The sequence below is a fragment of the Canis aureus genome, chromosome 4, assembly GCF_053574225.1.
Source record: "Canis aureus isolate CA01 chromosome 4, VMU_Caureus_v.1.0, whole genome shotgun sequence".
NCBI classification, from domain to species: domain Eukaryota; kingdom Metazoa; phylum Chordata; class Mammalia; order Carnivora; family Canidae; genus Canis; species Canis aureus.
This window is the reverse complement of record NC_135614.1, coordinates 36,554,397-36,577,443: the sequence shown is the minus strand read 5'-3', so window position 1 is coordinate 36,577,443 and position 23,047 is coordinate 36,554,397. Positions and strand designations below refer to the sequence as shown.

The following is a 23,047-nucleotide window of genomic DNA, read 5'->3' as shown; positions in this document are numbered from 1 at the left end:
CCACCCCCTGCTGGACGAGCGGGGCCTGGTCGGGTGGAGCTGGCTGGCTCCTGGCCTGCACCGCCCCCAACGGCCCTTAAAAGCCTGCCCCAGGGCTGAAGGCACGGAGACCTGAGCGCTGCCAACAGCCCCATGGCCGGTAAGCCCCCCACCCTCGCCCCCAGCGGGCGTCGGGCCCCCCCCGGCCCCCCCCAGGCCGCACTTGCCCAGCAGCCCGAGCCGAACCCTGGCCAGGTTCCCGCAGGTCCCGGCCCCGCAGTGCAGGGGGTCCCGTCGGGGTCGCGTCGCCCCTCCCGCCTGCACCCTCTCCCACCTCCCCGAGGGCTGAGGAAGGGATGGGCCTTCAGAGAGGTTACGGACCCCAAACAGTCCAGCGTCCCAGCAGCTGCCCCACCCCAGGCGCGTCCCTCGTGCCTCCTGGGGCGTCTGATGCCCACACTGGGCTACCCCAGCCCGACCCGGATGCAAAGCTCGGGGAGGCTACGCGGGAGCACGAGGAAAAGGTCTTTTCCAGCCAGAAGCCCAGGTTCAGGGCCAGCGGCTTTCCCAAGCCTGCTGGGGGGGGAGGGGGGTCCAGGGGTCCGCCCAGGGGCCGGGTGCTGTGGGAGCCCTGCCCCCAGCGTGAGGGTGAGGCTGGCGTGGCCTCCCCGCAAGGATATCCTGGCGGCCTCTGTCCCCAGAGCAGGTGGCCCTGATGGCCGGGGGCCTTGCTGGGGGGCTGCTGCTGCTGCTGCTGCTGCTGCTCTGCGGGAGCTGCCGCCTGTGGAAGAAGCTTCGTGACGCGCCTGCCTACGAGGAGCTGCCGGGGACCCCGTCTGCCCACAGCCTCCGGGGGCCCGGGGGGCGCAGGCCCGGGGGCAGGTGAGGCAGGAGCCGAGGGGGCCGGGCACGGGCTGGCAGGGATCTGATGTGGGGCAGCCCTCGGCCCGCCATGAGGGAACCCCGGGACCATCACCACCGGCGGCGGGGCAGGCGTCGCAGGCTCATGTGCCAGATGAGGAAATGGGCGCAGAGGACACGCGGTGCCGGGGAGCAGTACTCACAAGCGCCAGAACAGGCATTAGAGTCGGGCCCGGCGGCAGCAGGCGGCATTGGCTTCGCAGGCGGGGTGACGGGGCCGAGGGGGTCCCGGGAGACGGTGCTCTCGCCTCCTCCGCTCCTGCTTCCTCTTCTTCCCCTGTGGGCCAAGCACACCAAGGCCACCAACATGCATGTCCTCTCCCTGCCTCGGGACAGGCCACCAGACGTGCCATTTGTGGTGCCCCCTTCCCTCCAAGACCAAGACCGGGGGCCCCTGCGTAGTGGACGGTGGGCACAGGCCCCGTGGGACCCCTGCCTCGCCCTGGAGCTCCAGCCCCACACCTCGGGCGGCATCGCTGGTGAGTGGTCTCGCCAGAGCCCGTCCCAGGCCAGGGCCCGTCCAGGCCGCGTCGGGGGCACCCATTGGCCTCCACGGCCAGCAGCCCTCACCGCCAGTCACCAGCTGTGTGGGCAAAGCCCCAGGACTGCGATGCCTGGGGAAAGCCCACAGCACTGGCGCCTGCTGGCAGGACCTGGGCAGTGACTTCCCCCCCAGGTTGGACCCCGGGAGTGAAACAGCGCGGGGGGGTGGGGGGAGGGCTCCTCTGGGTCTCAGCAGGAAAGCCACGTCCCCGGGAGCCTAGTGCTCCAGGCAGGGCCTTCTGCTTTCCGCCCCCCGGAAAGAGCTGCCCAGGGAGCACTTGGGGGACTTGGGTTTACCGGGTGCCGCAGCAGCCCCAGCTCGGGCGTCTGAGGGGGAAGGGACCGCACCCCATCTTACTCGACCTCAGAGCTGAGCTGGGCCTTGTCAAGGTCTCAGGGCGGTGAGCAGCGCATCAGGGCGTGGGCTGCATGTGGGCTCTGTGCTAGGCTGCGAGGCTGCCTGACGCAGGGGGCACAGCCTCCGCCACCCCCGTGCTCGGACGCCAGGCCCCCTCCCCAGGACCACGCTGGCACCACTGACCCTTCTAATTGGAAGGGGAGGAAGAGGCAAAACTTTGTCACTGACACCCCCCAGACACGGTGGGCAGGAGCCAGGCCAGGTGCTGGGCACCACGTCCCCCCCCCCAGCCCCAAGCAGGCCCTGACCTTAGGGGCAGTGGGCAAATGCGTACTGGGGACCCCGGGGGGTCTCAGGGGGCAGCAGGCCTGGACAGGGCATGCCTTAGTGCTGGCAGGTTTCCTGGGGGAGCTGCACTGGAGACAGGGCTGTGTTCAGTGGGAGGAGGGCTGGGGGGTGCGGCCCAGAGAGGGCTGCCCGCTGGAAGCTCAGCCAAGGAGAGACGGGTGGGGGGCCCTGGGCTGCCGTCCCCTCCCCCCCCCCCGGCAGACCACGTGGCCCTGTGTCGCAGGAGAGGTAAGCACGGTGGGGACCATCAACCCGGAGCTGTACAGGGTCCCAGAGGACAGGAGTGAGAACGACTTCCCCGAGGGCTGCCTGGGGCGGCTGTGGTTCTCCGTGGAATACCGGCAGGAAGCCGAGCGGCTACTGGTGAGCTTGATCAAGGCGCGGAGGCTGCGCGCCCCCTCGGAGGCCTGCAGCCCTCTGGTGAAGCTGCACCTGCTGCCCGACGAGCGGCGCTTCCTCCAGTCCAAGACCAAGCGCAAGACCTCCAACCCGCAGTTCGATGAGCACTTCGTCTTCCAGGTAGGACGTCTGGAGCAGGGGGCTGGCCTCCGGGGATGGGGAGCGGACGCTGCACAGGTGGGCCCTGGCCTCCTGGGCTGGGGGGGGAGGGGACGCTGTGCAGGTGGACCCCGCCACGTCCCCTGAGGCCCCAGGCACCAGGGCTCCGCTTTATCCTGCCGCCAAGTTGGGACGACAGCCCTGAGCCTCCCGTCTCTCCGCTGGGGAGACGGGAGGGAGGTGTGGGGAGAGGCCCGTGCTCCTCCCGGCCATCCTTGGAGCGCCTCCTGAATGCATGCCAGGTGCAGGCAGCTCCGGCCCTGGGGGGGGTGGGGGGGTGCTCCTGGCCAGGTTCCCGAGGTAGGCAGAGGGCGAGCCCCACCGCGGTCCGCAGCAGGCGGTGCCCTGGCTGCCCGAGCACAGGCCGGCTCAGGGCCGAGGTGCCGAGGCCACGGGGTCTGAGAGCCCGAGCAGGTGACTGGGGCCCTGACGAGAACCAGCCCTCAGGAGCCACCGTGGTCGAGCAGTGGTCAAGCCGCGCTGGCCAGGGGCGGAGAGGTCTGTGCGCGGCGGAAGTGTGCTCCTGAGAGTGCGGCCCTGATCCTTGCCCCCTTCTGGGGCTGGGGGCGGGGGCTGGAGCCAAAGGCCTGGCAGGGGCCCAGGCAGCAGGACTCACAAGTGACCCCGGTCTTCCCGCTCCATGAGGATCAAGGCCCGCAGACCCGCGCGGCTCTGCGTCCCGCTCACGGACGGGCTCCCGTCCACTCACGACTCCCCGCCCGGTCGCAGCCCCACTGGCTCCGCTCGTGCTTGGGGGCAGGGGCAGCCAAGGGGGGACGCGGGGAAGTCTGTGCTCACCAACCATCTCCCAAAGACCAGACGCTGCGATTAGGGTTTTCCAACTCAGAGAGTAGGAATTGTGTCCCCTTTCCAGGTGAGGAGACGAGGCCCAGAGGGAGACCCGGGGCACCCAGCTTGGGGCAGGGTGTGGGACGTCGTGCTGTGACGGAAGGCCAGGTGCCGGGAGGTGCACCTCCTCATGGGCGAGGGGCGTCCTGTGTCTCAGTGAGGCCCCGGGGGCGGGGAGGGGGCTGGTCGTCAGCCGCACCGTGCAGGCTCCTGCATCCCCGGGGGACCAGCGCCTGCCAGGAAGGGTGCCCTGCGGGTGGCGCCTGGCTGCAGGGAGCACAGGTCCCTGGCTGCCACCTCTCCGCACAAGCTCCTGTGTCCGCAGCCGCAGCCGCCCACCGGTCTCTGCACCCACCGGGGGCCCAGACCCTCCCGTCCCCCAGGTGTCCAGCCAGAGCGTCACCCAGAGGGTCCTCAGATTTTCCGTGTACCACATGGACAAGCAGAGGAAGCACCAGCTCCTGGGCCAGGTGTTCTTCCCCCTGAAGCACGAGGCCCTGGCAGGTGACCCCCCGCACGTCGTCTGCAGAGACCTGGAGCCCGAGAGCCTAGAGGTACCGATGGCGGTGGCCCGGCGCGTGTCATGTGTCACACTACCGAGGGCAGCCAGCAGTCTGGCCCTGCAGCCGCTGCAGCATCAGCCCTCGGCACACGGCCTGAGGCCCCTGCAGGGGGGACCGCGGGACCAGGGCCTGGGCCGGAGCTGCGGGGGGGGGGGGGGGGGGCGGAGCCACTCCTGGGCCCCCAGGGCCCCCTGAGCTGCCTTGGCCCTGGAGACCAGATCCCCTGGGGCACCTGGAAAATCCACACTTAAATTCCCATCCACAACCGACACCTGCGACAGGTGACACCCCAAATGGGCCAGCCATGAGAAGTACTTACCCTCTATCCTCCTGGCCCCCAAGAGGACCCGGGCCGCTTTCAAGAGGCTTCGGGATCCCCGAGCCTGGAGTTTGAACCCTCAGCTCTGCTCCTCACTACTGTGTGATCTCAGCCCCTTCCGCTGACCAGACCTTAGTTTCCCCAAGTATAAAATGACAGGGGTTTAAAAGAGAAAATGGGGTGCATGTGCCTGACTGCTCGGACCAGAGGGGGGAGGTAGTGTGGCCCCCTCAGCACCTGCTGGGTGACGGGGTGCCCTCGGACCAGGGGGAGGTAGCGGGGCCCCTCCAGCACCTGCTGAGTGACTGGGTGCCCTTGGACCAGGAGGAGGTAGTGGGGCCCCCCCAGCACCTCCTGGGTGACCAGGTGCCCTCCCCCGGGCCCCTGCAGCCTCCCTCCGAGTTCGGGGACCTGCAGTTCTGTCTCAGCTACAACGCCTGCCTGAGTCGCCTGACGGTCATCGTGCTACGAGCCAAGGGCCTCCGGCTGCAGGGGGACACGAGCTCCGTCAGTGAGTGTCCTTCTGGGGCAGCTACTGTCCTGTAGCCGGGACCCTCCCTCTGCACACGGCCTGGCTCGGAGCCTCACTGTCCCCCGTGGACGCCTGTAATGCGAGGCCACTCCATCACCCTGCACCCACGACTGTCCCCCGGGACCTCCACCAGGACCCCACGGGCCCAGGCCAGGTCGGCCCTCCCTTCCCCCCCGCAGGGTCTTGGCTCCTGGGACGGTGCTGTCCGTCCTCCTCCGCGTCTGTCCTTCCATGAAGGATGCGTGGTCCTCCAGCGCCAGACCCCTCCGCCCCCCCAAGGGTTCCCTGAACACGAGGCGTCCCAGCAGCCTTGCTCCCTGGAGGCCGGGACCTGGAGGAGTGAGGCCCTGCTCTGGCTCAGTGAACGTCCTGCCTGAGGGGCCCCCGGGGGGAGGGGGGACTGCCGGCCACCTGTGTGTTCGTGGTCACTGCAGCAACTTGTTCTTGAACCTCCCTGTGGATCCACACCCTCTGCGAGCACCACCCCTAGAAACTTGTCCCCTGAAGGCGAAGGCGCTCAGGGGGCCACAGGGAGGCAGGGCACGCAGCGGGTGGGCTGGGCGTGGTGCCCTGGGAGCCCCAGAGCCTTTGGGGGACAGAGGAAGGAAAAGGGGGGGCCGCATGCTTCCTCGGGCGTAGGACCACACACACCCACACACCGTTTCTTCGGGTCACCGCCTCGGGCCACAGCGGCCATGAGTGATGGGGTCCTGGCGCCCAGGGTGCGCCCGCCGCCCAGCCAGCCCCCAGCTGCCCCAGCCAGACCCCAGTAGCCCCCCGCCCCCGCCCAGCCCGGTCCGCACCGCCCCCAGGTGTATGGGTCCAAGTGTCCCTGAGGAAGCAGCACACGGTGGTCAAGAGCAAGAGGACATCGGCCGTGCGGGGCTCCGACTGCCCCGTGTACAGCGAGACCTTGAGCTTCCACGCGCCCCCCGCTGAGCTGGACGCGGCCAGCCTCAGCCTGACAGTGCTGCAGGGCGCGGGAGCCCACGGTAAGGCAGCCCCACCCGGGACCCGGGCACACGGCGCGCCCCACACAGTGCACCCCACTCAGGCTGGGCCTGGCCCGAGGACACAGAGCGCCTGGTGCCTCGGGGACCCGCGCAGCCTGGTCCGTGGGTCTCGCAGCAGCGGGGCCTCCCCGGGGCACCCGAGCCACCCATCCCCGGGCAAAGCCACCGACAGTGGGGGAGGTGCCACCACCGGGACCAGTGCCGCGGCCACTGTGTGCCCCGCCAGCGACCGTCCTAGACTGGGCCAGGGTCAGGACGAGGGTTGGGGTGCCCTCTGGCCCCCAGGGTCCTCACTAGGCCCTTCTGCACCCTGCGTGTGGCGGGAGGCGCTGGCCAAGGATCCCGGCCACGCGGGGCTGCCCCTGCGCTGGCCCATGTCCCTCCCGCTGTGACACCCGCCGCCCCGCCGGGCTCCCCCCGGGGCTCCTGCCACCGCGTCCCGCTCCTGCCTGGGGGGCGCTTGCTGCGGCCTGTGGGGGAGGGGCGGGCGCCAGGTGGGGGCCTGGGGCCCAGAGCTGACCCGCCCCCCCAGGCAGCCGGCAGCTGGGCCGCGTGGTGGTGGGCCCCCGCATGTTCGCGCGGGGCAGGCCGCGGGAGCACTGGGACCAGATGCTCGGCGCACCGGGGGAGCTGGTGAGGCGCTGGCACGCACTGGGCCACGAGGTGGAGGAGCCCTGAGCCCGGGACCTGCGGTGGCGCCGGGAGCACCCCCACTCCGCACCCCGCACCCCAGGAGCACCCCTACCCTCCACCCCGCCCCCCGTGCCTAGGCCTGGAAGCCGACACCAGAGGGGACACGAAGCCGCAGCTGCTCCCCAGCTGCTCCCCATGAAGCCGCCCGGCGCCCCCCACACCCCCCTGATCCCAGAGCCCCGGCGGGGCCACCCCGGCAGCACCTCAGGTCAGCAGAGGGGCCTCAGCAGCCACCCAGGACACCCCAGCCCTGGGGTCATCCATCAGCATCGCGGCAGCTGCGCAGGACGAAGGTCCTCAGGGACTTGCCCGTGGGCTCCGCATCCGCCCGTTGTACAGGTGTCCCCGGGCCCTGTGGTCTCCCGGCGACAGCACTTAGCCCATGTGGCTCACTTCGGAGGGAGCGGTGACAGCACGTGGCCACAGCACAGCCGTGACTGGACCCGGAAACCACTGGCCGGACGGTGACCGACGACCCATGACCGCCTCGGGCAAGCGTGCACATTCCATGAGGCTCGTCACCGCCTCCCCGTGACGCTGGACTCAAGGTGATGGGCATCAATGCACCAGTCACCGTCACCTGCTGGGGGCCTTGCTGTGGTCGTGAGCCGGACAAATGAATCCTGGGTCTCCCGGTGGCGGGTAAAGTCAGGATTGTCACGCTCTGTGCCTCTTGCACTTTGTGTCCGATCCCTGTCACGGCTGAAGGTGGCCTCACTCGGCAGAGGGCGCGCACCCTCCCACGGAGCGCACACCACGGCCACCCCACGGCTTCACCCTGTCCCCACGCGTGATGGCTCCACGCCCCCATCCCCTGTGTGTCACAGCTCCACCCTGTCCCCATGACCCACGGCTCCACCCTGTCCCCACGTGTGACGTCTCCATGCCCCCGTCCCCTGTGTGTCATGGCTCCACCCTGTCTCCGTGACCCACGGCTCCACCCTGTTCCCACATGTCACAGCTCCACGCCCTCATCCCCCACGTGTCATGGCTCCACCCTGTCCCCACGTGTCACGGGCCCACCCTGTCCCCACACGTCACAGCTCCACCCTGTCTCCACGTGTCACAGCTCCACGCCCCCATCCCCCACATGTCACGGCTCCACTCTGTCCCCATGCATCACAGCTCCACCTTGTCCCCACATGTCACGTCTCCGTGCCCCCATCCCCCACGTCACAACTCCACGCCCCTGTCCCCCACGGCACGGCTCCGCACCCCATGCCCCACGTGTCTCAGCTCCATGCCCCTGTCCCCCACGTGTCTCGGCTCCACGCCCCTGTCCCCACGTTTCAAGGCTCGCACACTCGTGCCGTCTTTGAGCAAGCCCCTCCGCCAGGCCTGCTTCCATGTCCCCGGGGCCTGAGCCAACAGGCACCAGCCGCACCCGCATGTCAGGGGGATGTGGCACCTGCCACTGGCCCTGCTGGTGGGTCAAGCATCCCCCGTGCAGGACACAGTGAATGTGTGTGTCTGACTCACAGCTGAAGACTCTCAGCTGCAGGAGGCTGTCGCACTGGGCCCTGCGGGAGGGGTCGGAGGGGGGCCGGCGGCAGCTGGGTGTCTGCAGTCGGGGTCAGGGCAGGACATAACTGGAGGGGGCGAGTGGGGCTGCCTTGGTCCTGCCCACCGGGCGCCTCCGGAGGGAAGCCCTTCGCCTTTGCACAAAGCATTTGGAAGGAGCTGGTCAGCAGCCACGCCAACAAGTGCTAGTGCGTGGTGGGATTCTCATGGAGTAAATACACCCGTTTGGGGGCCGTCTGATATCCCTACAACTTTGCATCTTCAATCCATTAACATGGTATATCCCTCCGTCTCCTCTGGTCGGTCTCTCTCTACCTCCAATTTTTAAGGATGCCGGTATCATTCATTTTTTGTTGTTTCGTTCATTTCAATGTCATTTATTTTAATTCCACGTATATTTTACAGCAAGCAAGACATTACTATTATTACTATGTTCCATCAGGATTCACTTCTATTCACCCCCAGCGTCGTTCTTTCTTTTGCTTTCCCTTCTCTCCTGCGCCTCTGGGACTCTACTTGAGATCATTTTCCTCCTACTTGAAGAATTCTTTTTAGTATTTCTTTTAGTACAGATCCGCTCCCAGCAAATTTTCTTAGTTTTGTAGCAGAAACGTCTATTTCAAATTCATTTTTAAAGGATTTTGTCTTTGTTTTTGTGGAAATAGAATAGGCTGACAGTTTCTTTTCCATCAGTGGTTTAAAAATTACGTTCCTTGTCTTCTCCCTTCCCTCATTCCTGTCGACATGTGAATTATCTGTGCTGTTGTTTCTCCTCTGAAAGTAATGCATCTCCTTCTACTTCCCACCCTTTGTGTTTTTTAATATTTTACCCGTATCTTTGGTTTTCAGTAGTTGAAGTACGATGCACCTCCAGGCAATTTTCTTCTTACTTATCCACCCTGGGAGTAATAAATCCTCGGTTTGGGAAAATTCTCAGCCCGTATTTCTTCAGATGTGGTTTCTCTTCCCTTCTTCCTCTCCTCTGCTTCTGAGACTCCAATTACACGCTTGTTAGATCTTCCTGCAGCTCCCACAGGACTCCAGCACCTGCAGTTTCCAGGCCCTACGTCTGTGCTTCGGCCCAGTCTTCATGTCGCCCTCCTCTGTTCCACTACATCTTCCTTCTGCGAAGTCTAACTGTATTAAGCTATATGCCGAGGCCTGCATTTCAATTACTGCATTTTTCCGTCCTAAGTTTCCACTTGCTGCTCTGTGATGAGCTCCAGCTCTCTCGTGCAGGGAGAGCTCTATTTTGCCAAACACACCCGATCAGCGGGTCAGTTTTATTGTGTATGTTTTCACCCTCGGGTCCTGTTACGTGGTGTGTTTGGTCACATATTGTCCGACGCTGACCATTATGATAAACGACAATGGCTCCAGGAGACAGTAGTCCTCCGGACACGGTTCACGGTGCCCTCTGGTTGACAGAATGAGGGGAGGTCACCTTGATCCAGTCTGGTAATGAACTAACTGGGGTCTGGGTTGCAGGATTTTTGCAGGGTTTTTTGTTGTGTGTTTTTTGGTGTTTTTAGAGAAAGTGTGAGTGTGGGGTGGGAGTGACAGGGGGGAGGGAGACAGGAATCTTTTCCTTTGTGAAGATTTTCTTTATTTGACAGAGAGGGCGAGAGTGCAAGCAGGGGGAGAGGGAGAAGTGGGCTCCTCCACGGAGCAGGGAGCCGGATGAGGGACTCGATCCCACGGCCTGAGATCATGACCTGAGCCAAAGTCAAGAGTTGGATGCTCCACCGACTGAGCCACCTGGTGCCCCTGGTTGTAGTTTTTGTGAGGCTCCATGACCACCCCCAGGTATCCCCCATTTCTAGGGTGTAGTGTTTCAAGGACACCATTTGGATCACCCGAGGAGGCTCTGGTGCGATGACTGGGCTCCTCTTCCTTGATAGGTCCTGGAAGTCCAGTTTTTATATCCCCAGTGTCATGCTACTGTCACAAAAAGAAAGGAAAGGAAAGGAAAGAAAGAAAAAAAAAAAAAAAAAGCCCCGCCGTCGTGCAGGGGCTTTCTGCATAGATTGATTCAGGTTCATAAACCCAGCAAATGCCTCAAAGGGAAAGAGCCCTCCGTGCCTAAATCCCCTCCTGTCTACTCTCCAGCTGACACCCCACTCCTTAACCCCCGGCCCCGTGTCTGTCCCGTGTCTGTCCCGCTGCAGACACCGGGCCGCCACCCTGCGGCCTCTCAGCCACGGCCTCTGCCCCGAAGCCCAGCCTCTGAATGGAAATCAGTCCTTCCTGGAGGGACGGGTCCACGGACGTCAGGCCACCTCCGCGTGCTTTCCCTCTCTTGAGAGCACGGCCTGTCGAACACCTGTCGAGTTGGCAGCTGCCAGGAGCTTCGAGAGATTTTCTGTATCCCCTTCAGCTTCCCCAGTCATTCCCCGGCCTGAATGTCAGCCCAGCTCACACAGAAAAGTCATTCTTTTCTCAGAATCCCCAGAAAAAGATTCCCCTCTTGGCAAAGACCAAGAACCACGCGATCCTGGGAAGGCTGGTGACCCCAAAAGGAGGAGGGTCGCTTGTTTGCCACAATTGTGCATAACAAGCAATCACGCCACCTCGGGTTGTGCAGAACGAGCATCTCCTTGCCCCGGCTGCAGCAGGCTGGGCGTGAGCCCCGGGTTGGGGTGCAGCTGCTTCAGGTCCCCGCCAGGCCCACTCCAGTTCGTCCTCCTGCCACAGGCCCGGGAGCGGGGGCCCCTCTGGGAGAAGGCCGACCTTCTGCTGCTGCCAGGCTTTATGTAATAGCCCCTCGGCCGAGGACGCTGTGTGGCCAAGGTCAAAGTCGGGGGGGGCGGGCGGTGTGCAGGGAGCCCAGGTGCCGTTTCCGAGAGGAACTGCAGCTGTGCCGCGGCCACAGCTTGAGGGCGGGGTGGGGGTGGCGATGGCGGGACACCCCAGCGCAGGCACCTGCTGCCCGTGGCACCTGCTCCGCGGGGCCTGCTCCGCGCTGGCCCGCAGGCCTTTCCCATTGCCCATTGCCCACTGCCCACTGGGGCCGTCCGCCCAGACCCAGTGCAGAGTCGCACTGGCCCAAGGGTCAGGGTCAAAGGCAGAAGGTGGCGCGTCTCCCTCCTCCCACCCCTCATCTCCACCTGTCACCTCTCACGGGGTGCTCACCCTGGAGCACGTCCATCGTCCGTCGTCCGTCGGAGCGTCTGCCAATGAGGATTTCCAGACGATGCAATAAAGGCCTTTAAAGGGGATGGGGAGGTGCCGCCCTCCCCTCGCCGGGAGAACCCCAGGTACCAGGTCAGCAGGGGCTCTGGGGACTCATGGGGGAGCGACCACCCTCGGCTGGGGGTGACCCCAGTCCCGGATCGAGTCCCGCATCGGGTCCCCGTGCGTGGAGCCTGCTTCTCCCTCTGCCTGGGTCTCGCCTCGCTCTGTCTCATGAATAAACACGTGAGATCTTAGAGAGAGATCAGCAGAGCGAGAGGCTGCTAAGGCGCCCATGGGAGATCGCGGCTCCTGTGTGCCCTGACCGGGGGCCTCTGTCCCCACGTGGCCCCCGCTGCCCCCTCGCTGCCTGGTTAGCAAGCTGGGGGAGGAGTGGGAGCCCAGGACGCGACAAATAGGAACCCAGTGCTTGGGCCCGATTCCGCCGCAGCCTGCGGGGCGTGGGGATGGGGGGGACGACGACAGTGTGCAGGGTCCTCCAGGAGCTAAGGATACAGCTGCCTCACGACCCAGCAACTGCACTGCTGGGGATTTACCCCCAAGATACATGCGGGGCAATGCGGGGACCCCTGCAGCCCAGTGATCCCAGCAGCGGTGCCCCTGAGAACCACGCCGTGGGAGGAGCCTCGGTGCAGGGACAGATGAGGACCAAGAAGACCTGGTCTGTGCGGACATGGGTCGTCCTCAGCCCTTGGCACGAATCCCCACCCGGTGCTTCCTCGGGGGTGATGCTGACTGCGGTCGCTCGGAGGAGGACAATCATATGGACTCAGTCATATGGGGAATATAAGAAATAGTGGGGTTTTAGGGGAAGGAGGGGCACTGAGTGGGAAAAATGAGAGAGGGAGACAAACCAGGAGAGACTCCTGACCCTGGGAAAGGAACAAGGGGCAGTGGAGGGGAGGCGGGCGGGGACGGGGTGACTGGGTGCCAGCATTGACGGGGCACTGGATGGGATGCCCACTGGAGGTGATACTGCATGTTAGCAAACTGAATTTAAAAATGTTTTTAAATCAAAAATAAATAAAAATAAAAATGGGGAGAAAATGAAAAAAGAAGTGAAGTTGCAAATTCCAACTACACGAGACTGGACATTTTAAGTGCTAAACACAGTCTGTAGGTAGGAGTTATATACAAAGAACTTGTCGTCCCCCAAGAGTGACCAGCATAGTCCAGGGCCTTGTCCTAGATGTTGGGGGGGGGGGTGGGCGGAGAGGCCACCTGCCGGCAGCTTCCAGTGCGGCCCTGAGAAAAAGAGAAGTAGTTTGTTGATGCGATGCTACCGCCGACTGTGGCCCCTGGGGTCTGGGACCTGAGCTCAGTCCCACGGGTGACAACGGGCAGGTCCCCGGCCTCGGCTTCTTGCGGGTGACAGACAATTAGTCCCCCGGTCCCCCCCCACCCCCAGCGTTGTTCCAGGTGCTTGGTTCTCAGAGGGGGGATCTGCTCAGGGGGGCGGGGGGCCCACCGTGGAGCCGCACCTGCTCGGGGAGCTCGGTGGCAGGGAGGACCCCCCCCCCCCGGCAGAGAGGCCTGCTCATCGCCCAGGGGGCATCGCCCAGGGCGCAGAGCAGGAGCAGGGGGCTGACGGGCCGGTGCAGGTGCCCAGGGTGCTCTCCTTGCCCCCACCCGGGGGCCGGAGAGTGGGACGGATACACCTGGACCGGCACCTTCCACTTGTGCACCTGCAGGGCCAGCGGTGCATTTCTCCCCCTCCCCCCACCCCCTCATCTTCCCCTCTTCTCCCTCCCCCTCCCCCCTCCCCCCCTTTAGTGTCAACTCTGGGTGCTTGTCCACTGATGATGGAGGCTGACCCGCAGGTGACAGCACCCCCCCGACCTCACACCCATACCCTGACGTCGGGGACTCAGTGCACCCCAACCTTGCACCCTGACGTCAGGGACACAGCCCCCACCGACCTCACAGCTGTACCCTAACGTCGGGGACACAGCCCCCACCAACCTCACACCCGCACCTTGACATCGGGGACACAGCCCCTCCCCGCCTGCTATGCCTGCTGCGCCCTCTGCCGTCCAACTTGGCTCACGGCAGAGCACCTTGGAAGGACGCGGCTAGGAAATTGTTAACTGGTCAGCCAGCCTTCCAGACTCTTCCCTGGCCCCCCAAAGGCACCTGTCCCTCCACCAATATAACCACTAACCTGGTTTTCGTGGAAATGGCTGCTTTGCTCCTCCTCTGTGACGGGGCCGCCGTCAACACCAGGCCACCAGTTGCCGCAAAGCTCACAGGGACTGCGACGGGCGCTGCTTCCTCTTGGGCTCCTGGACTCTCCTTGTGTTAAGACGCACTGTAGGCTTGGGGCGGGGAGAGGGCACAGGGAGAGGGCACAGGGAGAAGACACCAGGACTGGGGAGAGGGCACTGGGTGAGGGTCCCAGCGCGGAATGCAGTTGCTGGTCACAGGTGTCCGGCTGTCCCCACCCAGGAAGCTACCCCCGCCAAGTCCCCCACCAGGTTCACTTCTCCCCACAGCCGACTCCCCGGTGCTCTGCATCCTTGTTCACACTTGGTCTCCTCAGTCCTATTTCCGTCATCCTCTTCCGTAGGCCGGTCCCCACAGTGGATCTAGTCCCTGCCGGATGGCACCGACCCTGCCCGTTTGCAGGGCATGTGGTCATTCCAGGTCTCCTCCGTTACAAAGAGCTTGATCTTAACTGCTTCTCTGTTGGGTTGTGGTTTCCTCACTGACTTGTAGGAAGTCCTTTCAATTAGATGTAGTCCCACTGTTTCCTCCCATTCTGTTTCTTTTCTAATAACTAATACATTTGCAGTTGATTTCCTCCCATTTTTATGCCGTTCTTTTGATAAATAGAAGTTTTTGATTTTAGGGCAGTCCGGGTGGCTCAGCGGTTTGGCACCTGCCTTTGGCCCAGGGCGTGATCCTAGGGTCCCCAGATCGGGTCCCACTTCGGGCTCCCTGTATGGAGCCTGCTTCTCCCTCTGCCTCTGTCTCTGCCTCTCTCTCTGTGTGTGTCTCATGAATAAATAAATACAAATTTTTTTTAAAAAAAAGAAGTTTTTTATTTTAATGGAGTCAGACGAAGCAATCTTCTATATTAGTGTTTTCTGGTGCCTCCTTTTTAGAAGCCCCGTAGGTGCGCCGAGCATCCTCCCTCGTCGGCCTCCACCATGCTCGTGGCCACACAACGACCTCTCGGGGGCTGCGTGTTCCAGGCCCTGTGGAGGCCCACGTACGCTCTGACCGGGATGTGGGAAGGCTTGTTCCCGCCTTTCCTAAAGTTGCTTCGGTAACTAATCGAGATAACACAGTTTCTCACGACCCTCCTCCCGTTCTGGACACAGCTGGCGCCTCAAGGTCCGTTACGTGTTAGGCTCTTTGACCTCAGCAAGGTGCTCTCCACACATCCCTTCACCCTATAAAATTTGTGGACCTAGGTCTGACTCTGGGGAGAAGAGCTGTGCAGCTCTGGATTGCCACCCACCCACCCAACGCCTGTGTCAGTGACTTTCCCCGGATAAACCTGTGCGCACTGCATGGAGCCATCTGTTTCGTTTCCTGGTGTCGGAGGGCCTTCTCCCTTCCTCCTCCCTCACCTTCCCACGCGCCCCATACCTTGGGATCACGGAGATACTCTTCTACACTATCTTCACATTGAGATAGAGAATCTACTTCAGATAGACGTTTCTGGAGTTATAACATTGGGCTCAAGGTTCTTTCTTTTTTTCCCTATAGGGTATCGAACTATCCAAGCACCATTTACTGAAAAGCAGATCCTTTTCCCCATTAGCCTGCTGCAGCACCTGGACATGAATCCAGCATCTGTACGGCTGCGTCTGTCCCTGGGCTCCTTCCGCTACGTTAGTGAATTTGCGGCTTTCTATCCTAATACCGTCAGCTCTTGACGATCATCTGTAAGGCCAACCCCTGCTTGAGGGAGTCCGCAGTCTGTCTGGCTCTTCACGAGTCGTGGCCCCTTGGGCGCGCGGCATGTGCATGTAAATTTTAGAATCGGCTTGCTAAGTCCCTCCCATCTCTTTTGTGATTTTGGTTGAAATTGCCTGGAGTCTGTATCCAGTCACGGAGACTCGTCTGGAATGCCGCGTCTGCCAGTTCCCGGACACGGGGCACGCCTGTACCGACCGAGCCCCTCTCTCACTTCCCTACCCAGTGTGATTGTGGCATGTGCAGGCTTCGTAGATCTTCATGACCTTTTTTCCTGGCCCCTTGGTTTTCTTATACCATCATAAACAGGATTTGTTTTTTTTTTTTTTTTTTTTTTTTTTTTACATCGTTCATCTTGTATTTCTTGCTGGTATCCGCAAGAAAGTCTTCCTCGATTGACTTTGCGCCCAGCAATCATGCCACGCTCACTAATGCTAATCATTTATCTCTAGATTTGTGTTTTTAATACACCACAATCATAGTGTTATATCTTGGCTCCAATCCTTCTATTTTAACTTCGATTTTTTGCTTTATCGATTGGGCTGGGAACATCAGGAAAGCATTGGATGTAGGTGTTGCCACTGGACATCCCTGTCCGATTTCTGTTCCCAGAAATATTGCATCATTACTAAAAGGTCTCCTGTAGCTGTTGGCTCCTTAGGATCAACATCGTTAAGCCTCTCCATCTCTCTCCATTGATGTAATGTACGTCTTGACAAAAACGAAGTGTGTTATACACTATTTCCTGAAGTGATCTTTCACTTAATGTACTATAAACACGGGTGTTTTTTTCATTGTTTTGCTTACTTTATTTTTTGTCTGTTTTAGCTTAAAAACAATTTTTTTCTGCCTATTCTTTTTTTTTTTTTTTTTTTTTTTACCAGCTTTATGGAGATATTCACAAGTTAATCAATCCACCACGTAGAATGTAGGACTCAATGGTTTTTAGGATATTCACTTTCCTTTTTGTCCTTCTCACTTAATGTGTAAATCGGTCTATCAACTTTTTTATACCATCAGGGGCTTTGGTTAATATTGAATCAACTCTGCATCCTAGATCTTTTCAAGCAGCAAGAGCGCAGGACCATGTTTCATTAATTCTTTTCTCTTTTTGTTTCCCTCGTTGTTTTAAAATCATTTCCTTTGAATACATAAAGCCTTTCACGTTTTTGGTTTTGTCTATTATCTGAACTACACAGTGTTGTGGGGTGGTAATATATTACCACCTTTAGGATTTTTAAGTTTATGTTGTGTTTATGTTCTATGCAATTAATATATTAGCAATATGTTTTTGGTTGGGTTTCCTAAGGTTATTTTTCTTTGTACATTCCAGCCACTCAAAATAGTGACATGTTGCTTCTTTAAGACTCCTTGTTACAAAAAAAAAAAAAGACTCCTTGTTACAACCACACATTCTTTTTTCTTCTGAAATCACGTGGCCATCATATCTAATGCTGAACAGGCATTTGAAAAATATTAATAATACACACTTCTGCCTTTCAACTAGAACATACATATGATCAGTAAAAAAAAAAAAAAAAAAAGAAAAAGAAAAAGAAACAACCCAGTGAAATAAATGAACAAATGACCTGAGCAGGCCGTCCACAAGTCAAGGTGCATAGGCAACAAATAAAGCACATGAAAAGTTGCTCAACACCATCAGTCATCACAGAGAAATGCAAACCAAAACCGTGAGCTAGGGGTGCCTGGGTGGCTCAGGTCATGATCCACGGGTCCTGGGATCCACCCATTGGGCTCCCTGCACAGTGGGCGGCCTGCTTCTCCCTCTCCCGCTCCCCCTACTTGAGCTCTCTGTCAAATAAATAAAATCTTTTTAAAAATTAACTTTAAATAAATTTTTAAAAAAGACCATGAGCTCTTGCCTCACATCCAGTAGAATGGCTAAATGAATACGATTGGCACCTGGGGAACAACTGGGGCCCTCATACCTGGCTTGTGTGTAAAGCCGTACAACCTTGGAGTGCTGTTTGGCAGTTTATTTGGAAGTTAAATAGATATCTACCCTATAAATCAGCAATCTCAGTCATGGGTACTTGCGCCCCCAGGCCCCAAAATGAAAATGTTATGTCCACAACAAGACTTGCAAAAAGATGGGGGATCCCTGGGTGGCTCAGCGGTTTCGCGTCTGCCTTTGGCCCAGGGCGTGATCCTGGAGTCCCAGGATCAAGTCCCGCATCGGGCTCCCAGCATGGAGCCTGCTTCTCGCTCTGCCTGTGTCTCTGCCTCTCTCTCTCTATGTCTATCATGAATAAATAAAAATAAATCTTAATAAATAAATAAAATTAAAAAAAAACTTGCAAAAAGATGTTTATAGCAACTGTTCCTGACAGCCCCAAACTGGAAACAACCCAAATGACCTCCAGTCACAAAACAAATAATGTAATAAATTCCCATGTTGGCATATCATTCACCAATAAAAAGAACAATCTACTGAGTCCGTGAACCTCAAAAACATTGTGTGAAAAAAAGCCAGCCACAAAGTAATATAAACCGTCTGATTTTATTGTTATGACATTCCAGAGCAGATAAAACTCATCTATGGTGATGGAAATCAGAAACGTTGCCGAGCATGAGCGGGATTGACTAGAAGTAGAAATGAGGGAAATTTTTAGAGAGATGGAAACAGAATTTTGATCAGAGTATTGGCTACAGGAATGTATTTGTCAAAATTCAGCAAACTGTACAGGAAGATCTGTGCATTCTACTCCATATAAACCTTAACTCCAGGAAAAACAATCTGATTGGCCCAGCGTGAGTCAGGTGTCCTACTGACTGAGAGTTCTTGCCGGGAATCAAACCAGGTGCAGACACAACCCAGAGACGGTGTATGTGTGCTTGGCCCCCATTCCGCGGAGCGTCTACACCTGCTGGTGCCGTTAGTATCTGTATCGAAACCATGTCTGTATCGAAACCTCGCAGTGAAAGCAGCTGTGCGCTTGCTGCAGGACAAGGGGAAGCTCCGCGCTCACAGGCCGGGGCCGTGGGGGGAGCCGGAGTCATGAAACCTTGTCCCCTGTCCTCCCCCACCGCGCCCCCATCACGGCAGGAGCTGGGCCTCAGGGGCAGGGAAGGCACCGGGAGAAGCAGCCTCACCCCCAGGTCCCATCCTCCTCCCGCGGGCTCCAGGGAGCTGGAGTGGGAGAGACGCTGTGCCCCACCCCCCCGGGAGGCAGGGAGCTCACCCTCAGCACATGTATTCCTTAGGGGGCCATGTCAACCTCCTGATGACACGCCAGGCTCAAGACCCCCAAAGACAGAATAACAATTAATTGGCAAACTTCTTCCCCTCTCACCTATTTCTCACCCTATTGACCTTAAAACAGAGGCCAGAGGTAAACTCTCAGGATAGATGAACACTTGAGTCTCACTGTCCTGATGTGTGAACCATCTAGAGACCCTCCAGGAGGCACGTTCGTCATTTAAAACGGGAGACACAGGAACAGTACGTTTTCTGTTTCATTCTATACTCTTTTGAGAAATTAGAGAGGTTTTCTTCCAAGAAAACCACGTGACAGCCTGTGCTCGCCTACTCAGGCTGCACCGACCCTAAATCAACGTAAGACTAGTCATGAACGACTTAGGGCCTTGGTCCACAGTAGTTTAGGAAGATCCTGGGATGATGATGATTCGTGATCACCAATACAGTTACCCTGTGGGAACTCTGTAGACTCTACTCCTCGGCACAACAGCAGGTGAGGTAAAAGCCCTCCTCTCACCTGCTCCCAGCTCCACGAGTGTGCATTTCACAAAGTCAAGTGTCAGGGTAGTGCTGTCGACCCAACTTCCAGATGCATCTTCAGTCGTAACAAACCGTATTTCGAAGTCTGGATGCCACTGGCGACCCCAGTCTGGGGATGCGGGACTCGGCTCTGGTTTCCCGGCCCTCGTGTCCTCTGCTCTAAGGCTGAAGCATCCGTACAGGATCCCAGCGTGTCACCAGCATCCACCAAGCTATGTGACGCCGCGCCGTGCGCCACGCCAGTACTCTCAACGCCAAACTGAACCTATCGAGACTCCCTTGCTTTGCAGGTCAGTGTTTCTTCAGATATGTCCTGTCCTTAGTGACTTAGGTACCCCCCCCATGCGTTCTCGGGGGGTTTCACTTCCTCAGCCCCACTTGAGATGTTGCATCTTCCCAAGTACACTACACTACTTCATGCACGTCACAGTTTTCGTGGCAAACATCTCATATTTTGAAAAGCAGGTTCGGGGCACCTGGGTGGCTTAGCGGTTAAGTGTCCGACTCCTGATATCGGCTCAGGTCACAATCTCGGGGTCAGGGTCATGAGATTGAGCCCCATATTGGGCTCCACACTGGGCCCCGCATGAGCCAGCTTCAGATTCTCTCTCTCCCTTTGCCCACCCCACCCCCACTCACGCAAAACTAAAAATGCAGGTTAATGAGTTCCTCTGTGAAGCCTTCTTGCATCTTCCGTTGTAACAACAGGTTTGTGTCTGCCCTGAATTCCGCTTCCCTTATGGAAAGGCTTTCATTCTGTGTGGTTCTAGCCCTTTCAACCCCAGTGCCACATGCACCCCTGGCCCCGGGGGAGGATGGGTAACCTAACAGACTAAGTCTGAGTCCTTCCATGAAATTTGCTATCTGGACACTCACAAAAAAAAAGAGTCTCTTTTTCTATAAAGAGGTTTGGGGTTTCCTATTGCCATTTTTCCTCCATGTGGACGGGCAGGAAAGATAGGGCAGAGAGAGACAGAGGAGGGGAAGCTCACAGGAGGGAAAGGCCAGGAAAGGGAAAAAGAAACATGATGGGAGAAGGGGAGCCAACAGGTCACGGGGAGAAACTGAAGGGAAGGGAAAGAAAGAATTAATGGGGTGGGGTAACCAAACTTTAAGCCAATGGATGGAACTGTGCTTTAAGCTACTGCTACCTGTTACAAGAGCCACCATTTCCCCCTTTTTGGCTCAAGCTAGTGTGAGTTCAGCAGAAGTCCGCAGGGTGGATCACGTGTGCAATTTTGTCACCCTTCTTGAAAATCAGAACACTCCTTCCCCAAAAAAGCCCCCAAGATATAAGAGGAAAGTCCGCATAGCTCTCAATAGGGAAAGCCGAGCGCCTCTAACAGCCGTGGAGAAACTGCACGTGTTAATGTCAAGCACCCATGGTTCTCTAAGGCGGGAGAGCTTCCCTCTCAGCTGACCTGTCAGGAGGTGAAAAATGAGATTTCGGGGGACCCCTGGGTGGCTCAGCAGTTTAACACCTGTCTTTGGCTCAGGGCATGACTCCGGGGTCCCGGGATCGAGTCCCACATCAGGCTCCCTGCATGGAGCCTGCTTCTCCCTCTCTCTCTCTGTGTCTCTATGAATAAATAAAATCTTAAAAAAAAAAAAAAAAAAAGAAAAATGAGATTTCCCTAAAACGCCTACCATAGCACTGCCAGACACAGGGCTGCCGGGGTGGCTGACATTCTTGGGCTAGCTGACTGAGTTTCATAAAAATCCGTGGAGTAGGTTAGATGTACTTACCTGCGCGTCTCCTCGGGTAAGGAATACGCCTGGGAGTGATGGCGATTTGTTTAATTAAATACATGATAATTGCCTCGGGACAGAAGGAAGTTATTTTCAGCTCAAATTAGGGTTCCTGGAAAGATGGGTTAACTTGTGAACGAGGTACCAAGAGCTGTGAGGGGCCGTTGGTGTGACCTGCTGTTCTAGGCTCCCCAAGTGCCTTGGAGACGTCTCCCCAAGCGAAGACGGTGCCGAGGCATCTCCTCCAGGGCTGTTCTGGGGCTGAGAGGTCAAGCCGCACCTCGGGGACCACGGGGAAGGGCGAGTTTAAGGGAACGGCACTCCCCATGGGCCGACACTCACTGCGCAGCCTCCACATCAGAATCCCAGACTTGCCTCCACCGTCCTTTAGCCCAGAGAGAGCCTGGCTTGGAAGACGGTGGCTCTGGGCTGGAGGCTCCCCACCCATCACGGGGATTTCCTGGGAGAGCCAACTCTTGTTTGAATGTTAGTGTCTGTAGGGACAGCACGGGGACAACTCTTCTACTCTCATCCTGGGGGCTAGATAAAACCCCGCAATCAGGGCAGCCCCAGTGGCTCAGCGGTTTAGCGCCGCCTTCAGCCCAGGGTGTGATCCTGGAGACCCGGGATCAAGTCCCACGTCGGGCTCCCTGCGTGGGGCCTGCTTCTCCCTCTGCCTGTGTCTCTGCCTCTCTCTGTCTCTCATGAATAAATAAATAAAATCTTAAAAAAAAAAACTGCAATCATCTGATTCATCCCCTCCCCCAAGAATTCACTCACCAAGCAGAGCGCTTGTCCCTCCGCCCCCCCTCTGCCCCCTCTGTTGGTCAAGGACCCGGGAGGATTTGCTGAGAACTACTCACCTCCTCTACAGGAAGACGTCCGTCTGTGTGTACGCACTCTCTTGAACACATTTTTGCACGTTACTTTGAGGAGAATACAAAACCCCTGAGTTTCATTTTTAGAAAAGCCAAGTTACAAAAAGAAGAAGAAGAAAGAAAGAAAGAAAGAAAGAAAGAAAGAAAGAAAGAAAGAAAGAAAGAAAGAAAGAAAGAAAGAAAGAAAGAAAGAAAGAAGAAAGAAAGAAAGAAAGACAAAGCAACCCTGAATGAGAGAAAACAATTGCAATGAACCACAAGAATTTTGTAAAGCACATTATGGTAAAACAAACTTGTTCGTTTCTTCATGAATTTAGTTATTTTCAAGCAATGTTTTCAATCAATGAGCCCGCAGCATACTGCACGCGTCGGCGAGGGCCACTGCACCGTCCTCAGCCGCGACTGCCAGTTTAGATGAGCTGCTTCTACAGTCTCGGCGAGAGAACAAATCACTGAATGCTCTTTAGTAATACGTAAACTCAGAAGGCGCTAAGCTTCTGAAAATGAACTAACACCACGACTCTCTTCCTCCTTCTGCAAAATGAGTTGAAGCAGGATGTCGTTTCCCTCATTTCGCATGCTTCTTTAGAGAAAGAAATGCTTGTGTCAAAACGCAGGCTTACACAAACCAACTCGTTGCCATCTGGGTCACAATTGGGGAAACTGTTGGGCATCCCCAGCTAATTAGAGCAGGACGGAGGGTGAGCGCGGCAGAGCAGCAGCTGCCCCCCGTCCTCCAGCCTGTGCCCTGGGGCTGGTGCGGCGCCCGCTGGCACAGAGCAGGGACCAGCACAGGAACCCTTCCTCCCCAGGGAACGGCTACGCAGAGTCCTTATCACTTACATCCTTCCTCTAGAAGCAGGAGAGGGAAACACCAAAAAAAGAAGCCAAAAACCTCAATGAATGTTCTTAGAAAAAAAGTTTTAATGTATAGATATATCACATTTCTCCATACAAAATACACATATATATTTAAAACCCCAAGGGAAAGCCCCGTCCTTCATTTATTCCACAAGGCACACGACTCCAGCGTGGTCCTCGAAGGACCTGCCGCGTCCTCGGCGCGGGCGTCGGGGTGGAAATCCAGCAGGGAGCACTCCTGCTGCAGCGGGCAGCTGTTGTCGTCCAGCACGAACAGGCTGTGCACCTGCAGGAGCCACGGCGCCGCGCCAGCTGCCAGCAGTGAGTGCAACAGGTCTGCGGCCACCGCGCCATAGGTGACCTCGGCCCAAGGCGCTGGGGGACACAGGGACACGGACACGTGAAGCGCATGGCCAAGGCTCCGCTGCCCCCTGGGCGCCCGGCCCTGCCCCACCCTCGCCCGCTCCGACCCCAGCGCTGAGCTGC

General features: G+C 58.2%; 2 protein-coding genes across 20 annotated transcripts in view; one reads left to right on the top strand and one right to left on the bottom strand.

Moving 5' to 3' along the window:
* Positions 1-16: 16 nt before the first annotated feature.
* Positions 17-8,489, top strand: LOC144312514 (synaptotagmin-15-like). 6 transcript variants are annotated; one of them, XM_077895288.1, is made up of 7 exons: positions 17-139; positions 681-861; positions 1,237-1,379; positions 2,373-2,668; positions 3,940-4,110; positions 4,829-4,949; positions 5,783-6,478. In XM_077895288.1, the coding sequence occupies exons 1-7, from the start codon at positions 133-135 to the stop codon at positions 6,373-6,375; spliced, it is 1,512 nt and encodes a 503-aa protein (XP_077751414.1). In that variant the 5' UTR covers positions 17-132; the 3' UTR covers positions 6,376-6,478. The 6 variants fall into 6 exon arrangements, with proteins under 6 accessions (XP_077751414.1, XP_077751415.1, XP_077751419.1 ...); XM_077895289.1 differs by having other exon boundaries at positions 21-139; positions 686-861; positions 5,783-6,479; XM_077895293.1 differs by lacking the exons at positions 17-139; positions 681-861 and adding an exon at positions 6,754-8,489 and having other exon boundaries at positions 873-1,379; positions 5,783-5,962.
* A 14,111-nt stretch (positions 8,490-22,600) lies between these two features.
* The window catches only part of SHLD2 (shieldin complex subunit 2), a 77,290-nt gene continuing 76,843 nt past the window's right edge, over positions 22,601-23,047 (bottom strand). For 13 of the 14 annotated variants that reach the window (XM_077895278.1, XM_077895274.1, XM_077895282.1 and 10 more), the window contains one exon: positions 22,601-22,936. In XM_077895278.1, coding sequence (XP_077751404.1) covers positions 22,701-22,936 — 236 coding nt within the window. In that variant the 3' untranslated portion in view covers positions 22,601-22,700. The remainder of the gene's footprint in view (positions 22,937-23,047) is intronic. The other variant, XR_013378005.1, reaches the window with a different exon arrangement.

Excerpts from the sequence above, each read along its gene's own strand:
- LOC144312514 (XM_077895287.1), top strand. The coding sequence starts at position 908 with ATGTGGGGCAGCCCTCGGCCCGCCATGAGGGAACCCCGGGACCATCAC. Across the intron at positions 2,669-3,939 it reads ATGAGCACTTCGTCTTCCAG|GTGTCCAGCCAGAGCGTCAC; the intron begins GTAGGACGTCTG and ends CCCGTCCCCCAG. Across the intron at positions 4,111-4,828 it reads TGGAGCCCGAGAGCCTAGAG|CCTCCCTCCGAGTTCGGGGA; the intron begins GTACCGATGGCG and ends GGGCCCCTGCAG.